This window comes from Neolamprologus multifasciatus, chromosome 18, assembly GCF_963576455.1.
Source record: "Neolamprologus multifasciatus chromosome 18, fNeoMul1.2, whole genome shotgun sequence".
NCBI lineage: Eukaryota > Metazoa > Chordata > Actinopteri > Cichliformes > Cichlidae > Neolamprologus > Neolamprologus multifasciatus.
In genome coordinates this window covers 29772643-29791351 of record NC_140456.1, presented here as the reverse complement: position 1 = coordinate 29791351, position 18709 = coordinate 29772643, and the positions used below count along the sequence as shown (strand labels likewise).

Genomic DNA, 18709 nt, shown 5'->3' with positions numbered 1-18709 from the left:
TACACATACACGCCGCCCAGCCTGTCTTCGTCTTTTTCCTCTCATTCTTCGCTTTATTGCTCTGTCGCTAAGCTGCATGTCTCTCGCTTCCTCCTGCTTTTCTCTTTCACATTTCTGTTGTTCGTTTCTTCCCGTCCCCTGTCTCAATTCTTCTGAGGCACTTACAAGATGCCCCCTCCCCCCCCCTTGCCTTTCGCCATCTGAGGCCTACGCACATATATATTGGGCAGGGGAAATCAATAGTGACTTAAATGTTTTATCATGGTGTGTGAGTGTAGTTAAGGCCTCGGTTAACAGGGTGCAAAAGAGAACAATGCTGCTGCTGTTTGTTTGTTTTTTTGTTGTTTTTACAGCATGTAGATGTGAGAAGTTTGTGTCTCAGCCTGGTTGATAAAATGTTTGCAATGTGCTGCAAAAAACTTAATTACCGTCTAATTTTATCATTTCTATGTGCTTGTGTTGAGAGAGAAGCTGAGTGAGGCTAAAATGTAGGTAGACAGTAGATTAAGACACAGGGCTGATTGAGATAGATGGTAGAGATCTTCAGCTGCGCACACGCACACACTCTAATAAAATGAGGAATAGCCCCACACAAGTTGGGGACAGAGCGCTAAATAGAGGGGAAGCAGAGCCATCAATCTGTCTCTGTCGGGCTTTCCTGCTTGCTTTTTTCACCACGGGGATGAGTCGAGATGAAAATGCATCGCTATTTCACCTTCTTTCACTCACATGCATGCACACACACACACACACCGTCTAAAAAGCCCCGTGGGGCAGTAAGCACATTGGAGCAGAGGCATGTTGTATTGAAGGCAGTTCTGTTTCAGTATTTATTCTGAAGGTTTCATGATTTTAGGCTCAAAGATCAAGGCCACAAGCTGAAACCTACCAAGCCTGGACCACGTCGTATAAGAACGCACACACACAGTGTTGTTAACAATTAATATAATCATATGTAACATCCTCAGATGTGGACCCAACTCTACCAACAAGAGCTCCAACTGCACTACTCACCTCCTAAAATATGTAAGAAAACGATCGAGCTGCATCTCCTGCTGCCGCCTTCTCGTGAGAATTGGATGAACCCAGAATCTGCGTTTCTTCCTTTTCTTGTATACTTCATTTTTTCCCACAGTGCTTGTTTTTGAGAACACATTGCCGTGTATATACGTTACATGGTGGTGTTTTTGTCATGCGCTCTGCGTGTAGAGGTCTTAGGACTGTCTTAGAAATGTCTTACCTTTCAGGTTGTAGCCCAGCCTAAGATGTTAATGTGTTTCTCTGAGTCCACATGATGTGTTTTCGAAAGCTGGCTCCCAGAGTGAGATAAATTTTCTTATTCTGGCTCAGAGACTGAAAACCCCAGAGCCAGCTTAAACTCAAGGATTTTCACTTGTGTACGTTGCTCTGTAAGAGGCTGTTCATCTCCCTGCATGCCACATTTAGCCCCAGAGAGTTGTCTTTCCTTTTCTTGGCCCTGTGAAGTCATCCTGTTCCCTTCTTTACCTCCATTAAATCTCTGCACCTCCTACATTCCCCACCAACTAACACACACACACACACTCCCTCTCTAGATGTCCACAGCTGCATAAAGAAGATGAACTTGTTTTACCACAAAACAAAAATAAGTAGAAGTGAGCGGTTAGAAAATGACTTCTACACACTTGTTTGCAAAAGTAAAACTGTTTTTTGCTGGCTTATTTTGTTTTGCATCAAACAACACAAGAAACCCTTTTGGAAGAGTTTTGTTTGCGACAGAGGACTTTACTGGAGCTGATAAAAAGAAAAAAGACGGCCTTGTTAGAGGGATGACTTCTGTCCAGCCCAGAGTACACGGCTGCTTTATAAGCTAGAGGCTAATCAAGGCTAAATGGCTTTTTACAAGCTCGGTGCTAATAAGAGGAGAGGGTAAAGCAGTTTATAGGGCACCAGGGTGGCAAGTCAAGACAGGCCTTTACAAAGGTGGGAGGATGATGAGGTTACAGGAAAGAGTTAGTGCAAGTCAGCTTTTTTTCCGCAGATCTGAAAGAGGGAATAGGGAAGGATGCTTTGCTGGTCCGGAAGCATTTCAAGCACAACACGACAAACAGTCATCCTGCTGAATCTTTAGCAAGACGAGTGCCTACGAGCTGCAGCGCTGCTGTTTTTAAGCCTGTTGTAACATCAATCCAACCAATGATTTGAACCAAAGCAATCCTTCACTGTACAAGCTACTAAACACAATTTCAGGGCCAAATGCAGACTTTCTTCATTGATGATCTAAGAGATATGAATTCCTTTTGGGAGAAAGAAGCCAAAACATTATTCGGTCCACTGTTTTTATCACTCTGTCATCCGTTCATCAGCTTAAATAAACTTATTGTGATATAATGCCAGAATCTCAACAAAGAGACCACAGGCGTGGGGACAGTCTCAGGTTGAACCCCTAGAATTTTTTTCCTCCACTAAGCTTTACAGATTATCATGGAGGTATTTGAACAAGTCTGCTGATCACCACACAAACCTGAAATGTTTAATTTTAATTTAATCTTCAATTTAGTTTAAATGTTCAATTTATTTTAATGAGCTTGCTTGATGATGTGAATTCATGTAGATCTACCGGTGTGGTCCAAAAAGTAGATTTTCAAAATCTCAGGCATTGAGAGGAAATTAAGTAAGTCGAGCCCCGTTTCCTTTCCTCTGTACACTTCCCCACTACTGTTTGAGTATGCAGCAAATGGAGCCATGTCCTAGGCCACACACACACACACACACACACACACACTCAGCCACTTACTGTGTTCATCTCTTCCTTCCTTCTGCTTGTCCTTCCCCATCCAGATCAATACCATAGATCAACTAGCTATCAGGCTGCAAAATGACCACATCACCATAAATACGCACGCTGCTTATACCTCACACGCACACACTCACACACACAACTATTGCATTTTACCAGAGAATGAGTGGATAGCTATAATAAACACCAGCTGGCTTGTGCGGCTCGTCTCCCTCCACCGAATCACTGTCATCATCATCATCGTTGCGGTCTGTGCGTCTTCCCTATTGATCTAGTTATCGCTGCTTCATATGCTGTCGGACAGTGTTAAACGCACATTTTCTGTTATCATGCTGCGCATTAATCAGAGGCCACTCACCGGTAGGGAGGACAGGGGATATAAGGAAAGAGAAAGTTGGAGGAGACGGGGATGAAGAAGCAAGGACATGTGGAGATAAATACAGAGCCATGGCGCTACAAAAACATAACAGAGAGGATGGAAGCTGAGTGTGAGACTTAAAAGCAACACAATAAGATGTTTAAGCGAAAGTCTGCGACGCGATGAGTCCTTTGAGGGTGCAGACGTGTTAAATAGAAGGATGTAAATACTCTGTTTGACCTGAGGAAGAAGAGAAGTCAGGAAGATTCAAAGAGGTCTTGTTGTTTATTGAGCTACAAGAAAGACAAAGCGTATCGACAAAGACTTTGACTTGAAACATGTTGTACTACACAGGAGCGTGTGCAGGGCCCTAATCAAATGGTATAGAATGAACATGTGTAGAGAGTGATGCATCTCTAGAAAGATAGGAGTCAATTAAATTCATATCATAGGATTTAACACAAATATACTGCAGGATCACAGTACAGTGATGTCGTACTGTGACTAAGGACAATAAGGTTGATGATAAAAGATGACTTTTTTCTTCTTCTTCTTCTTTTTCTTGTGTTCAGCACCCAGCACATTCATCCAGCTTTCACTGTTTTGTGGAACTTTGAGACATTGTAGCATAAAATACTCTAAATCGCAATGTTCCTAATGTTTATTTGTTTTTATTAAATGGAACTGAAAACACAACTGTACAATTCTTGTTACAAGAGTGTGAGAGTGGGCGCGTCATCTGTGGTGTAGATCTATACTTAAAACCTCTATCGTCTCTCTTGCTTGTTCCCAGGGTAACGGAGGAAGAGTCCACGGCAACCACCATGGAGGCCCTGAAGGCTCGAATCAGAGAGCTGGAGAAGCAGATACTCCGAGGAGACCGGTACAAATGTCTCATCTGCATGGTGAGTATAGCGTTTACATGAGTGCTGCCTGCTTGTCTGCACGTCGAGCTTCAGTGGAAGTGTTGTGGCTTTGTCAGAAGGCAGCATTAGCATTTGTCGAACTGCATGTAGCACCATAAACATGTGAAGCTGCGGTTAGGGGGTGGGCTATAACTGGCCTTCCACTTTATTAGGCCAGATATGTAGCATGTATCTGAATACCAGAATGTGCTGTATTTTTGGGACAGTCAGTGCATTCAGTGGATGTAAGTAGCAACCACTGATCACTTTCTACCTTGAAGAGGGATTCAACCCTCTACCCTCACCTATTTTTTTCAAGCAAACATAAATTAAAAATATACTCACTGTGGCCAGAGGGCTTACCTTGATATCTAGCTGCTCGGTTTGAGTGACAGATTTTTCTGTTCGATAATGTTCGTGTGTTTTACTGTAGGTTGTGTACTTGTGTTGCAGAAATATGTGAAGCACCTGCATGTAGGGCTGTGCGATATGACCAAAATCTCATATCCCGATATAAGAATTCTATCGTCCCGATAACGATATAAATCACAAGAATGTAACATTTTCTGTAAATTCTGTGAATCTCGGGCAGCTCGACTTGCGGGAAGTGTTTCCAGCTGCGCGTCATGTAGCTGGAGTCGAGTGTTTTAACCGATGCATGAAACGATACATTTTTAGACATAAATTGTAACGGCCGTCGTCTTCTTTGTGAGTATTTATTTCACGGCGTGCTGCGGGGAAAAGCCTGTTCTAACATTTGAGTCTAAGGTTTATTTTTTAGCACCTGGCGGCTCTTTTTTTACTTCTCTTCCGTAAATAATCTGCTCTTTTACGTGATTCAGTTTATTTTGAAAAGTCTCAACAGGATCTTGAGCTTTATTGTGAAAGGTTTATGTGGAACATAAACAAGCGGACACGCGATGGTGTTACCGTCGTTGTTGCTAACCACAACGCATAAAAACAGGCGCTTGTCCGTCCGTGGTGTGGTTATATTAAATAAAAGAGAAAGAGAGAACTTTAACCAAAACGATGAACAAATATTGCCCCAAACAGTTTATTTTGCGACACCACGAAACAAACGATAGCGTAAAATGAAACGATAGACGTTTTTATATCGTCATCCGATATATATCGTTATATCGAACAGCCCTACCTGCACGCATCTCATTTCTGCTCTTCGTGGGAGCATTTTCACTGTCCGAGTGCTGCTAGTGTTGTGTTGCTGTTGTGTTGTGGCCCTTTGCATGGCTTTGCAATTTGGCACGATTGTCTGCTATCACATTTCCAGAGCGAATCATTTTTCTTATCATGTCATGCTTCATCTCAGGAGCACAGAAATATGTGTATGTTCAAATTCTGGGATAGCGTCCTGACTGTGCTGTACACAAAGCAGGTTAAATCTGTGAAAAATGTGTCGAAGTTTGGCTTTGTTAGGTGAAAAGACACTCCTGTACATCACAGCTTGTATTGATGGCTGATTGGACCTTACAGATCAATAGTTAAAGCCATGAGGGACAATATAGAGGTCCATCAGACACTTGAGATGCAGTTGCGTCTACACCTCACATCAGTGTTTGTGTACCCCCACTTTGTGTCAAGTACCCACCCTGTCATTGTTCAAGCGTGTGGACAGTGCAGCGTCGGCATCCTGTGCTTGCTGCGTGTGAGTGTGTGTGTGTGTGTGAGAGAGCCTGTTGGTGTGTATGCATGTGAGGCGGGTAATTACCAACGCCTGCGCTTCCTAAAGGTCGCTGGGTGCCTGAGGTGACACGGAGGGCAAGGCACAGCGATCGATCACTCACTGCCCCATGAGCACACAGCTCTTCTCTGCTCATCTGTCACTGTCCCTCATCTGTTTTACGCACACACACAAACACACACTAAGGCATACAGAGAAATACAAATATGTCTACACACACACACACACAGGCCTCTTCCATCTAATCTGTCTCTGTCTGTCTTTAACCTGTCACTGGGCTCCCTCCCTGTCACTGGGTCTGATCTAAATGTCATCAGATTACTCTCACTAACTGGCAGATTTTGAAGCAGCTGGAGATTCCACCGCATCAAGTAGATGCACAAACACTTTGAGCAGATGTATGACTCAGTCTAAACGCCACCGCTGTCACCTCTACACCGATATTTCTGCAAATATTTCTTACTCATTTTTACCTTCTGATTGTCTGGTGGAAATGCTCGCCCTCTGTATCAAGTTGACTCAAGTTCTCTGTTAGCCTTTACTGATGCTGAGGGTATCTCAGTGATGCAGCTCAGCACTATCTGTGGGTTTCTACCCCCATCTATTGGTCATTTTAGGGCAAGGAACTTAAAATGTGCTTTAAGATTGTCCTAAACTACTTTTGGAAATTCAATATATTCAGATATTTAAATATTGAGATATTTCAGTTTTAAAGTAAGGTTGTTGATGGGCTTGATTGCAAATATTTAGACTGTTTGAAGACTACTTAGATGTACTTAATGTCTGTTTCCATATAAGGAAATTTCAATGACATTTAAACATGCCTGAATTTTCAGATTAGCCAGTGTAATATTGCTCTTTGCTTAAGCTGGGTGACTAAGTTTAAAAAATACTACAAGGACATATTTATCAAACGAGCCTTTACAAGTAAACTGATAAATAAGACTGTAATGTGAGCCTGGTTCTGTTGGAGGTTTCTTCCTGTTAATAGGGAGTTTTTCCTCGCCACTGTCACCATGTGCTTGCTCATAGGGTTTTGGCTGATTGTTCGTGTTTCTCCGTTATTATTGTCGGGTCTTTATTTATTTATATATATATATATATATATATATATATATATGAAGCACATTGAGGCGACTGTTGTTGAGATTTTGTGGTATATACATAAAACTTAGCCCATTCTTCCATTAGCGATGTCAGTGAAGGGTCAGGATAAAAAAAGCCATTTATTTTACATTCACGCCTCAGTTGCACTTTCAGAGTGTAAATGTTTGTTCGCACTTGTAAAATCTAACCAATGAGATAAAACTCCTGAAGATCCGAGCTTTTCCAGTTGACTTAGCATTTTAGCCTAGTTGTCAGCTATCCAATCAAAAGTGGAAGAAGTTGTATTCAAAGCCTCACTTTACTTTCTGGCTGTCATTAGCACACACGGTGATGTTTGCGTGGGTTTGTGTTTGTCCACACGCGTCTTCTGTTGCTCTTTGGTGTTTGTGTGTGCGCGATCAGTACAAGCCCGGCTCTGTGATTAGCTGCCACCTTTCGCCCCCAACCTCTCCTCTCCAACCCCCACCTCTCCCTCCTCCTCCTCCTCCTTCCGCAGAGGAAGCCTGCTATCCAGTCAGGCGCGGAGCTCAAGAGCATAGGGGCCAATGAGGTCGGAGAGAGGCAGCCTAAGTCCCTCCCCCTCGGCCTGTATTGCCTGTACAGGGGCCTTGTGATTGGTGGCTACAGCAGCGGCATAAAGAGGCTCCTCCCACAGCCTTTACGGAGGGTAAGGCACTCCCTCCCTCCTTACCTCCTCCGCTCCTCTTCCCACCCTCACTTCATTCCTCCCTCATCTCTCCATTCTTTTCCAGAGGGAAAGAAAAGGACGCCCAGCAGGGCTCGTTCACGCCTTCCTCCCTCATCTCCCCCCTCCCTGCCCGTTTCCCTCTGTCTCTGCCCGTTGCCTGGCCGATGTCGTGTTTGTGCACGTGTGCGTGTACGTTTGTGACCCGCAGGTTGCCGGTTCAATTTCCCATATGCTGCCTTGCTCAGTGGTTCTGTGGCTGCTGGCTGTCTTTCCGTGGTTAGTGATTTCATGCTGTTTGTCGGTCAGGAATTGTGTAGCGTTACTTGTTTGTTGCTAGCTAAAGTGAGCGTCCCGTGAATCCGATGTAGTTTAAATTTTTCCGTTTTTTTTTTTTTTTTTTTATAGGACTCCTACACGATGCCGCTCACCTCCATCCAGTGCTGGCACGTCCACTGTGAAGAATGCTGGCTCAGGACTCTGGTACGCTCAAACTCACACACTTCATCTCACTCTCACACACACGCACACACACTCAGTGCTGCGGGGCAAGTCCTCATGACATGCAGTTATTGCGGCCTCATTTCATAGTCAGTGAATTTTTCTCTGTATTCATGCCCCGTAGGGAGGAACTAAAATGGAATGTTCCCCAAATGACCCGTTCTCTCTCAGCACGCTCAGTGCAGGCAGTGCAAACACTTGTAGCCTCAGTCAGGGAAAGGCTTAGATGGAATGGTCCCCAAAAGGCTTGTTAAAATGTTGGAATAAAGTGGTCAACTTCAGCCTCCACTGGCTTCTATGTACTGCCTTAGGTCTACACACACACACACACACACACACACCCCTCCGCTGTGGTTTTGCTGATTATTAGTTAGTCTAATATATTCAGTAGTGTGCAGTTAGCTGTTGCTAATGTGGTAAATGGAGCGCAAAAGAAAATAGTGTTCCTACAGCTGGAAGGGTAAACAGAAGGGTAACAGCTTTCTCTGATGTCTTTGCTCTTATCGCCTCTTTTCCCTCCACGAAATATCTGATGTTGTCAATGTTCTCGTCTCACCTTGTTTCCCCTGCCGCCCTTTCCCCATGAAGCCTAATCCTACTCATCAACATACCCCCAGGCCCGTCCCGCCTGGAAAACGATCACAAATAAGCTGATCATTAGTGCCACATCATTGTATACAGTATTAGTTGCATCAGTTTCCTAAAAAGTTTGATTTTTAACTTCATTGAATGATGTAAAAACATTGATTGCTGGAATATTTTGACTAATCCTAATCCTGAGGAAGATGTTAAACTTGAGTACACCTTAGCCAGTACACTATTTATACAATTTTGAAGAACTTCCTGAGTAACATCTGGGTTAGTGTGCAGACAGGCTTGCATCAGCAGTCCTAGGGTTCTAATCGAAGCTGTCTTCTCGAGTCTTTACGAGTCTAAAGCATCTCGCTGGTGTTTTAAATGAAGAAAATCACCTTCAGTTTATAGATGCAGTTTCAAATCTCTAAAACTCTTCACACTTTGCTCAGTTTATCCTTTTTGGGCTTAGGCAGGCTGCTGATTGGTGGACCAGCTACCACTGTCTGCATTAGATTCAGTTTGTTAAACCATGTGACATCGTCTATGTCAGGGGTCAGTAACCTTTAACACCCAAAGAGCCATTTGGACCCGGTTTCAACGCAAAAGAAAACACTGGGAGCTGCAAATACTTTTTCACATCTAAAATGAAGATAACACTGTATATATTGTTTTTTACCTTTATGCTTTGTGTGAACAACTAAGGTGTGTTGCTTATGAAATCCATAAAGTGCTACAGAGAAAATAACATTTTATGTAATTGTATTAATTATGTAATTAACACATTTTGAACTCTTAAAGAAATATAACAAAAGGAAAGACACCCAGCTGAAATAAAATGATCCATGTAGCAAACAACAACTGTTGTGAGTCGCCACCCTTATATCGCCTTTGGGCTTGTGGAGCCTTGACCTGACTTAAAAATAATTGGAAAAAAAGCACTATGCTGCTAAAAGATGAAAAATAGATATTTGCAAAATTCTGCCTAAATATGTATTTTACCTGGTTTATGTGAGGCGGGGCGTGGTCTGCAGCGCCGCTGCAGGAGAGGCCAACGCAGCTGAGCGGCACCCACAATCATGCCTCGCCGCCTTTACGTCTGTGCTCTCTCTGCTGTTGTGTTGTCGGGCTGTGAGCTGCAAAGCTACAGCCGGCTGTATGCGTACAGCAACCGTGTGTGTAAAGTGTTCAACAAAGAGATGCTGAAAAGCATGTTCATGGAAACATCGTCGGGTCTGCCGTGATATGTTTACAATGGGACTTCTGCTCCTGAACCTCTGCGCACAGCGTCTGCAAATCGGGGCTGTACGAAGTCACTTTCATCTTTACGCAGGACTGTAAGCTGTCATCTGTGAGGCGTGAGCGTTTTTTGTTTTTAACATAGTTCACGGTGGAGAATAGCTGCCGACATAATGTGGATCCGAAGATCCATAATTGGCCTACCTGGAGTTGAAAGTCTCGATAAATGCACGGCGTTTCGGCGGGTACACCGGCTTCCGCGAGTGTAACGCTTATTTTGAGCGATGAAAAAGTAATAGAATATAATTTTATTTCAATATATTGTGATATTTCAATATCACAATAATCTTCCAATTTAGAACTACAAGTTAAAAAAGAACTAGCATAAATAAAATACACTTCAGCTAAATAATTTATTTTCCCAAACCACAGGGAGCCGCACTATAAGGACTAAAGAGCCGCAGGTCGCCGACCCCTGGTCTATGTCGAGGACTGAATGGAGTAGACTTTATTTTTCCAGGGATTATGATGAATAATGCATGGGAATGTCTGATGACTATTTCAGCCTTGTATGCAGCTATACATTTTAAATGTGGTGTTTCTGAAATGGTTTGGTCCAGTAGAACAGCTGCATGATAGCAGATAAAAGCAACATAAGCTAATGGTCCCAACCATTACCACCCTTATTCATGCTAATAATTGTCTGAAAAATGCTTTCAGTTTAAGGTGATTTAAGAAGGCCTTCATTTGAGTACGAGCAGAAAGGCAGTCTGGGCCTGATTAATAAATTAGTTAGCCTGCTTTCTAATTCTTCTGTTATTAATTGCTCAAAAGAAAGCACTCCATTGTTTCCATCTGCAGCGTACCTGTGTTTTCTGTGTAGGTGTGTGCACAGACGTGCATCCTGCCACTGCTGGTTTAATGTATGGGGAATTAAAGTCATAGCCTGGAGACAGCTATAAAACCGGGAGGGCCAAACTGATCAAAGTAAATGCCCAGGAATCTAGTTAACGTCAGCCCAGCCTCTTACCACTTTAATGAGCGAGGCAGCTGGAGCACAGTGTAACAGGCACACACCCATGCATGCTCACTGCCCACAGTAAACAGCAGAAAGCTTTGACGGGCCTCCAAACAAACAGAAACAATTGCTCCCTCAACAGAGTATCAATAAAATCGCTTAAATTACACTTAGTTAAATTTATAATATTAAACAATGCTTTGATACGTGATTTATGAGAGATATTTCTGAAGAAAATGTTCATTACTACTACTTTTTAAACCATTCCAAACTCTTCTTCTTTCCATTTTTTCCCCCATACACCCCACATCCCATCCCTTCTTCTTCACTCTGGACTTTTTTTTAGTAATGTGGAGCAACATATCCTCTTAGCATGAGTATGTGACATCTGTCTCTCCCAAATCACCCCCGTCTAGGCCCTTAATCGGTACACCTGCTTGAAAGAGTTTATTCAGGCGCTTACAGGAATTGAAGCCTATAAATCCTTGGGGGTCAGAGGTACATTTATGCTGACCGATTAATGTTTCAAAAGTGCACAAAATACAAACGAGATCTCCAGATTGTGTTGGACCCATGTCAGATGTTACACCCTACGTTTGTGTGCCGTATACTAAAGCCTCAAAGTCTCAGTTCACAGTTTAGAGACTGATTAAAGCACCAGATAGTTTAGTAAAAGGTGATGAGCAGTTTTGTTATGTCTAACAACAGTATTCAAAATGTCATTCACTGTTTCCCATACATCATCATACATTGTGGGCCACATAAAAGTGCAGTTTCAACATTACAGCTCAGTTTTCCTACGTGATTAATATGTAAAATTACAGGAAACATTACCGTTTTGTTTTTTTTTACTGTGGACCCACTCTTTAAAACAAAAAGACATTGCTGTAGTAGACAGTTTCTGTCATTGTATTAATTTTTTAACTGTTACTTAACTACTTTGGTGTAGTATGAATGGCCACGGGGGAAGTCTTCATCAGTGGGAAACACTATACTACAGTTAAAAGTTCAAAATCTGCGCACTCATTCAGTTTTCAAAGCCTTCCGGTGGGGCAGATTAGAGTCTCCTGGTCCCCAGGCCTTATTTTTGACACCCCTGCTATACATGGACTTTACCTGAACCCCTTTGCTTGAGAGAATGACACTTTCAGAAAGTGACTGAGTAGTAGACCATTCTCTTGATCTTACTTTGAAGGTAATGTAGCTGTGAGTGTTGGGCCTTCAGTCTCATGTTTTAATCGTGCTTCTGTTGTGGTGGTTTCCTTAAAAAAGTTTGTCCCATGTTCACATACTCCAGTTTGTCTTGGACTGCAGCTGACATCAGGTGGAGAACTGATTCATGAGCAGCCATGCCAACCTTATGAAGCTCGGCAGCAGAACAAGGAATAACATCACCAGCTGCGGTCCAAGACGCTGGAGTCGCTCAGTTATTTATTATCACAACACCAGCCAACCACCCCCACCCCCCATCATCTACAACAAATAGAACCTAGATCTGTGGGAAACACAACGGGTGCATTTCATTTCTGATGTTAAGACTTTCTTCATAGCAATGACATCATATAATCCGTTCCTAGTTGACTCCAGCTGTGCCACTATTCTTCATTTGTTTATGGTCTGTTTTTGGCTTCTTTTCTTTTTTCTTGCATCATTAAGTGTAAACTCAGCACAGTGACTCTGTCAGAAAAGGATGCGCCTGCAGCCAGCAGTTGTTGGCGAGAGTTGGTGCGGGAAAGCAACAGGGATTTAGGACAGTGGTGAGACCACCCATTCAGAATCTTGTTATGCTGTCAGCCCTGTGTTGCATATTATCACCTGCTGCTTTACTGCAGATGGCACACTATCAAAGCAGTGCAGAGGGAGAGGAAGAGGGCAGAAGGGGAGGCAAGATGTGCAGCAAACAGGTTTAGATTCACACAGGAGGAGGAGGCAGTAAGAGCACTGGGTAACTTGTATTGAACTTCATGCTCATAGTCCCAAATCAGCAGAGTGAGCACTTCATTGTTATGTCTGTTGGTACATTTTTCTGAGCTACCAAGCTAACTGTTGCTTGTCTGTCCATCACAGGGAAACAAGAAGCTGTGCCCACAGTGCAACACCATCACCTCACCCGGAGACCTGAGGCGTGTCTACTTGTAAAGAGCACAACCCCTGCCTTTGTTCCTTCCAGTCCATTCTTCCATCTTGGATTTGTCTCCTTCCCCGTCGATCATCTTTAGTTCTTCTCGCTCTGTCTCTCTCTGTTGCGCGGCCTGGGTCAGCAGCTGCCAAGCCTCCACGGCAGCTGTGTTTGAGACTGTGCCAGTTCTTCCAGGAGGGCGGCTTGAACAAATGACTAAGCAAGCGCACTTTGGCTGAATCTGACTATGGTCAGCAGTCTCCTGAGTAACCTGCGCAAAAAATAAAGGGGAGGAAAAAAAGGGCCTGGAGACCTGCAGTCCCCAATTGCCAGCAGTTGTTTCCGCTGCCTCAATGACACAAGAACCTCTATAACTGTCTATAAAATAGAGGGATCTTACACTGAAGGACTAAGTCAGTGGAAACGCCCACTAAGACCTTGTAGCTTCACACTGCTGGAGGTGGACCTCAGAGGAACTTCTTAATACAGGATCTAACTCCCCTCCTCCCTGCTAGCTCTTCAGCAGAACGTCAGTGGTGCTGGATGGCGGGCTTCACCCTGATGACTTGAGAGAAAGCTTCTTTTCTTATTTTTGTTCACTATTGAAGAGACAAACTAATAGCTTGATCCAGCTGTTGCTTAAGAAAAATATAAATATAAGAGCTTGTCCACTAAAACTGAGCTTTCAACCAAACTGAGGAGCCTCACAACCTTGAAAAGGAGTTTGACACTCGCCCTACTCGTCCTCTTCTCCTTCTTCTTCTTCTTCTCTTCACAAGCCTCGCCCTTCTCTCTTCCCCTCTTTTGTGGTGTTCTAGTGCAGTAAACCAAATTTTCTCCTCCCCCTTACAAGATGCAGTGCAAGCACATGTAATATAGTTCTATGTATGTTTACAATGTTGGGTGTAAATTACATAGACACACACACACACACACATATACACACATGACCATCAGAAGATACACACAGAAATATATAATATCAAAATCCAGTTTTTTGGTTGGAAGGGGTTGGGGGGAAAAAATGGCTGGAATTAAAGAAGCCTTCTGTATTTTTTAAAAAAGAAGAGATCCTTTGAAAAATCCGTTGCCGTTTTATTTGACTGTACAGGAATTTAAAGAAAAATTGTAAGTAATAATAAACTACTCAAACTAGATGGTCAAGATTTAGGTGGTGTAATTTTTCTGCAGAGTACCTAAGAGAAAGGTAGATCTGATCTCGGTGTGCGGACAAATGTTGTGTTAGTTTTATTAAATGGAGAGATTCCCGTTGTCCAAGAGTTCCCGCAAACAAGCAGAACTGTGGAACTGCTCTTTAGTTCACATATTGTCCAGCTGAGCTTTTTCTTTTTTAACCTCTACTTCTGCTTCATGCTAATTGGAATAACATGCTGAGATCATATTCTAGACAGTCTTATTTTTTGTTTGTTTGGTTGGTTTACCCCTACATGTCTCAAAAGAAGCTTTTTCCTCCCACATCGTTCTCATTCTGCTATGCTGCAAAAAAAGAAAAAAAAGAAAACATCAACAACTTAAGAAAAGAAAAAAAAAAAAAAACGTCCTTGAAATGGCAAATTCCCAATGGGCAGAAGTCTTTGGAAAACAAGGATGGCCAACGCTGAACTGGCAGCCTCCAGGAACCCACAACCTCCCCCCTCCCTCAATGGCAGCAGCATCAGCAGCCAAGGTGGTGGTGTGCTTTGTGTTTGTAAAGCTATGTATTCTGTGCCGTCTTTATTGTTGTAAGAAATAATGCAAAAAAAAAAAACAAGAAAAAATAAAATTTCTCAAAATTCCACGACTGGTCCTTTTCATGCAGCCGGGGGTGGCGAAGTAAGACGTGTTTAAGAAATGTGTTCATTGTTCGTTCGTTCATTGTTCACTGGAAAAACCAATAAAAAATGGGACAAAGATGCCAGAGACGCATTGTGAATGTGTTTTGTAATAAGACTTTGTGTCTCATTGTCAGTCGTAGCTTTTAAGTGGATCATCGTCCACTATTAAAAAAATGCAAAAGGCACACAGCTTAAAAAGAGGAAAGTGAAACCGCCCGAGTTGGTCGGGTCTGATATTTGAGGACACTTCTGCTGAAGAAACTTGATTTTGGCTTTTCCACTTTGGTTTAAATGTCTCAAACACGTCCTTATAGGATATACTGGACAGAAATAAAGAGGGTTGTGATGCTACGCTGTTCCATTCACACTTAACTTGCTGATTTAAAAGACGTCCCAAAGATGGAAAAACTGCACAAGAGAGTCAGAGTGAATTTGTGTGTTGTAGATTCTTGGAAATGGTACATGTCTTTCCCATTTGTAAGCTACATTTTGAATTTAATTAAATACTCATAAATGTCAGTTTCCCCAACATGACTTTCTTTGTTTTGTTTTTTCATTTTCCTCACTGGAGCTTGTGGACGTGCCTAGGAAATAAGTCAAGGTTTTTGTTTTGACAGTCTTTTTGAACAAATGATGCAGCTCTGCAGAGTAACCTGAAATGTCAGACCAACCTCATGTATCTGCTGAGGTCATAGTTTCCAACTTGTTTTGGGACACTTCCTCAGACATTTCGGTTCATATCGACATGACAGCATCACACAGCTGCAGCACATTTATCAGTTGCACATCTTTGATATCAATCTCCAGTTCCTCCACATTCCAAAGGTGTTCTGTTGGTTTGGTATCTGGTGATGGTGGAGCCCATTTGAGTACAGAGAACTCATTGTCCTGTTCTAGAAACCAGTTTTAAACGACTGTATGACACAGCGTGTTGTCTTTCTACAAGCAGCCATTAGAAGAAGGATCTACTGTGGTCATAAAGGCATGGACATGTTCACCAACAATGCTAAGGTAGGCTGTGGCATTCAAGCAATGCTCAGTTGGTACCAATGAACCCAAAATGTGCCAAGAAAATATTCGGACACCACGACACTACAACCACTACCAGCACAACTATTTTTTATCCTGTCTCCCTCCCCTCATCCCCGACCGTTTGCACACATGGCTGCCCCACCCTGAGCTTGGTTCTGCCACAGCTTTTTTCCTGGTAAAAGGAAGTTTTGCCTTGCTTGCTGATTTGGTTATCTCTATTATTATTGTAGGGTCTTTACATTTAGCTGCCTTTGTTGTGTTCTGGCATCATCTTGTACATAAAATCGAATTGAATAAAATAGGATGGATCAATACTTTCATGTTGTTCACACCAAATTCTGACTCTACCATCTGAATGCTGGAGTGGAAATTGAAACTAATCAGATCACCCAATGTTTTTCTAGCCTTCTATTTCCCGTTCTTAGCTGACAGGAGTGGCACCCAATGTGGTCTTCTGCTGGTGCAGCCCATCTGCTTCAATGCTCGGTGTGTTATGCAATCAGAGGTGCTCTTCTGCATACGTTAGTTGTTACTTAAATCGTTTTTCTTCACCATTCATATGCTTGGTTTGAATTTTAGCAGGTGTTTTGGCGATATCTGTGTGCCTAAATGTATTAAGTCGCTACCTTGTGATTGGGCACTAAGATATTTACATTAAGAAGTACAAGTGCAGATGTATTTAACAAAGTGGTCACTGAGTGCAGTCATCCAACAATGTCAAATTCAGTTTACAGAATTTTAAGCAAACTTATCCATTTCTGACATCCAGTAGAGCCGGGATGTTCTGACTCTCTGGAACTAGAACAATCTGGAATGGGATTGTGGTACCTTCAATTAAAAAGAGATTAAATCCGATTGGCAGTATAATGCATGATTCCGTTGAGTAAGTAAATTTTTTATGTGTTGCGGCCTGGCTTTGTTTTGTTGGCTATTATTAAGAAAATAATGTCCTCCCACAGTGCTACATACACCCATAACACATCTTTTTTTCATTTCCTCATTGCTGTGATGCCTTCCTGATTCAGACGTCAATGCAGATGTGGTTGTGTGTTTAACGTAAAAGTATTTTCAATTGCAAGTTTCACCAAAAACATTAATGACAAGCTGTTCATAGGAAGTTTTACATTTTTAATATATAGTTAATACTAGCATTGTTTTTTAGCCAACCAAAGTCCAGAAAATAGAAAGGAAAAATATTGCTTTGCTGCTTATTTATGCAATTATTACAAAGGAACCTGGCATGTTGCATACAGATGAAAAATATGGTTCAGCAAAGGCAGAGATTTTTTTTAACTCGTTCGTATTACAGTGCAAGCCTAGCTGAATTCTTTGACTTTGAAGGAGTTGGAAAAGCCCAGAGCCATGCTATGCTATATTTCTGTTTTTTACTTTGAGTAAATTTGCAAGAATTTGAAGCAATCCATTTTCACTTAGTCATTATGGGGTATTGTTCTTCAAATTTTGAGGTGAAGCAGGAATTTAATAAATTTTGGAATAAGGCTGTAACATGACAAAATGTGAAACAAGTGAATACTGTGTGGATGCACTCATCTTGTTAGACTGAGCTTAGCATTTTGGCCATTTGCCTTGTCGGTATTTTGAATCCAGATGTGGCCATTCCTGCTCACATTGTAGCGAACTGTCAATCACAAAGACGGCCCATCCTAAAGCTTACCTTTCTAGACTCACTGTAACGGGGACAGTAATTCACAATAAAGACTTGAAACGAGAGTCTTAGACCATAAACCCATCAGGAAGATGTTTACTGAGGTCATAGTCTTTCTCTGGCACACATCCTGTTGCCACTGTCTTTTACACCACATGCATTAAGTCTCTATATTACTATTTACTCACCAGTTATCTTACCAGCACATGTTTGACTAATGTTTGATTTTAAAACACTAAGCAAAGCCCGAGGCATAACTTCCCTGTGTCACACTGTGACATCGTGTAACTCTGATAAGCACCACTGTTTGCTAATGTAAGGTTGCAGTGATGAGGACAGGCTACTTTTTCAGGTAAAAGAGAACAGGAAAACAGCATTGCCATCTAGAGGTCTTTAACAAGCAGTCTCTCAATAAAACTCCACATAATCTCACAGCTATAAGCAGATTGCCAGATGGGGTCCGCGTGCTTTGGGAAAATGTGTTTCTGTGTGTGTGCCTGCATACCCTTATTAAACAGTGTTACAAAAACCAACCTTACCAAACATCAGAGCTTATTCAGCAGTCGCCTGTAACATTAATTAGCTAAAATTACAACAGCATGGTCTCTATTAAAGCCCTTTGGTGCTCAGATCTCTGTCCAAGCCTTAACAAAAGCAGTATTTGCTTTCTCTTACCCTGACCAAGGTGAGGCCTTATTAGACACATCCCCGAGCCCTGCCCAGTAAGCGCCTCTGTAAATGTTGTCAGATGTTAATAGAGTTGTAATGTATGAGCGGCAATCACAGCAGGATATAAGCGTTGTAAAATATTATGTTAAAATGCTCAACTTCAGCGAGTCTTAATGTAATTAAAATCAGGAGTGTAACTGTATGCTCTAGGTTTCTGCTACACTAACCAGAATCACAGTGCCAGACTTGTTTTGAACTTATTTGTGGTATTTTATTGGGATTATCTCACAGATAATATGGCGTCCTGTGTGGTAAAGTCCATACAAGAAGTCTGTGCTTTAGTTTCTGCATGCTGACTGAGATTTCTGGTTTTAGTTCATAACACTTCACCCTCTTCTAGTAATTTCTACCTCTACAAACCCTCAATAGCTGCAGCAAAATGCATTAGTGATGTCACTGTGGCTAGCTCCATCTTTTATATACAGTATATGTCTGAAAATGATGGTGAGCACCACATTTTTGCT

At 42.2% G+C, this 18709-nt stretch overlaps 1 protein-coding gene across 5 annotated transcripts in view; it reads left to right on the top strand.

The window, feature by feature from the left end:
* rnf220a (ring finger protein 220a) overlaps positions 1-14779 on the top strand; it is a 159185-nt gene extending 144406 nt beyond the window's left edge. For 3 of the 5 annotated variants that reach the window (XM_085139632.1, XM_085139631.1, XM_085139630.1), the window contains exons 12-15: positions 3931-4042; positions 7345-7515; positions 7942-8016; positions 12932-14779. In XM_085139632.1, the coding sequence (XP_084995758.1) occupies positions 3931-4042; positions 7345-7515; positions 7942-8016; positions 12932-13003 (430 nt within the window). In that variant the 3' untranslated portion in view covers positions 13004-14779. The remainder of the gene's footprint in view (positions 1-3930; positions 4043-7344; positions 7516-7941; positions 8017-12931) is intronic. The other 2 variants (XM_085139634.1, XM_085139633.1) reach the window with 1 other exon arrangement.
* The last annotated feature ends 3930 nt before the right edge of the window (positions 14780-18709 follow it).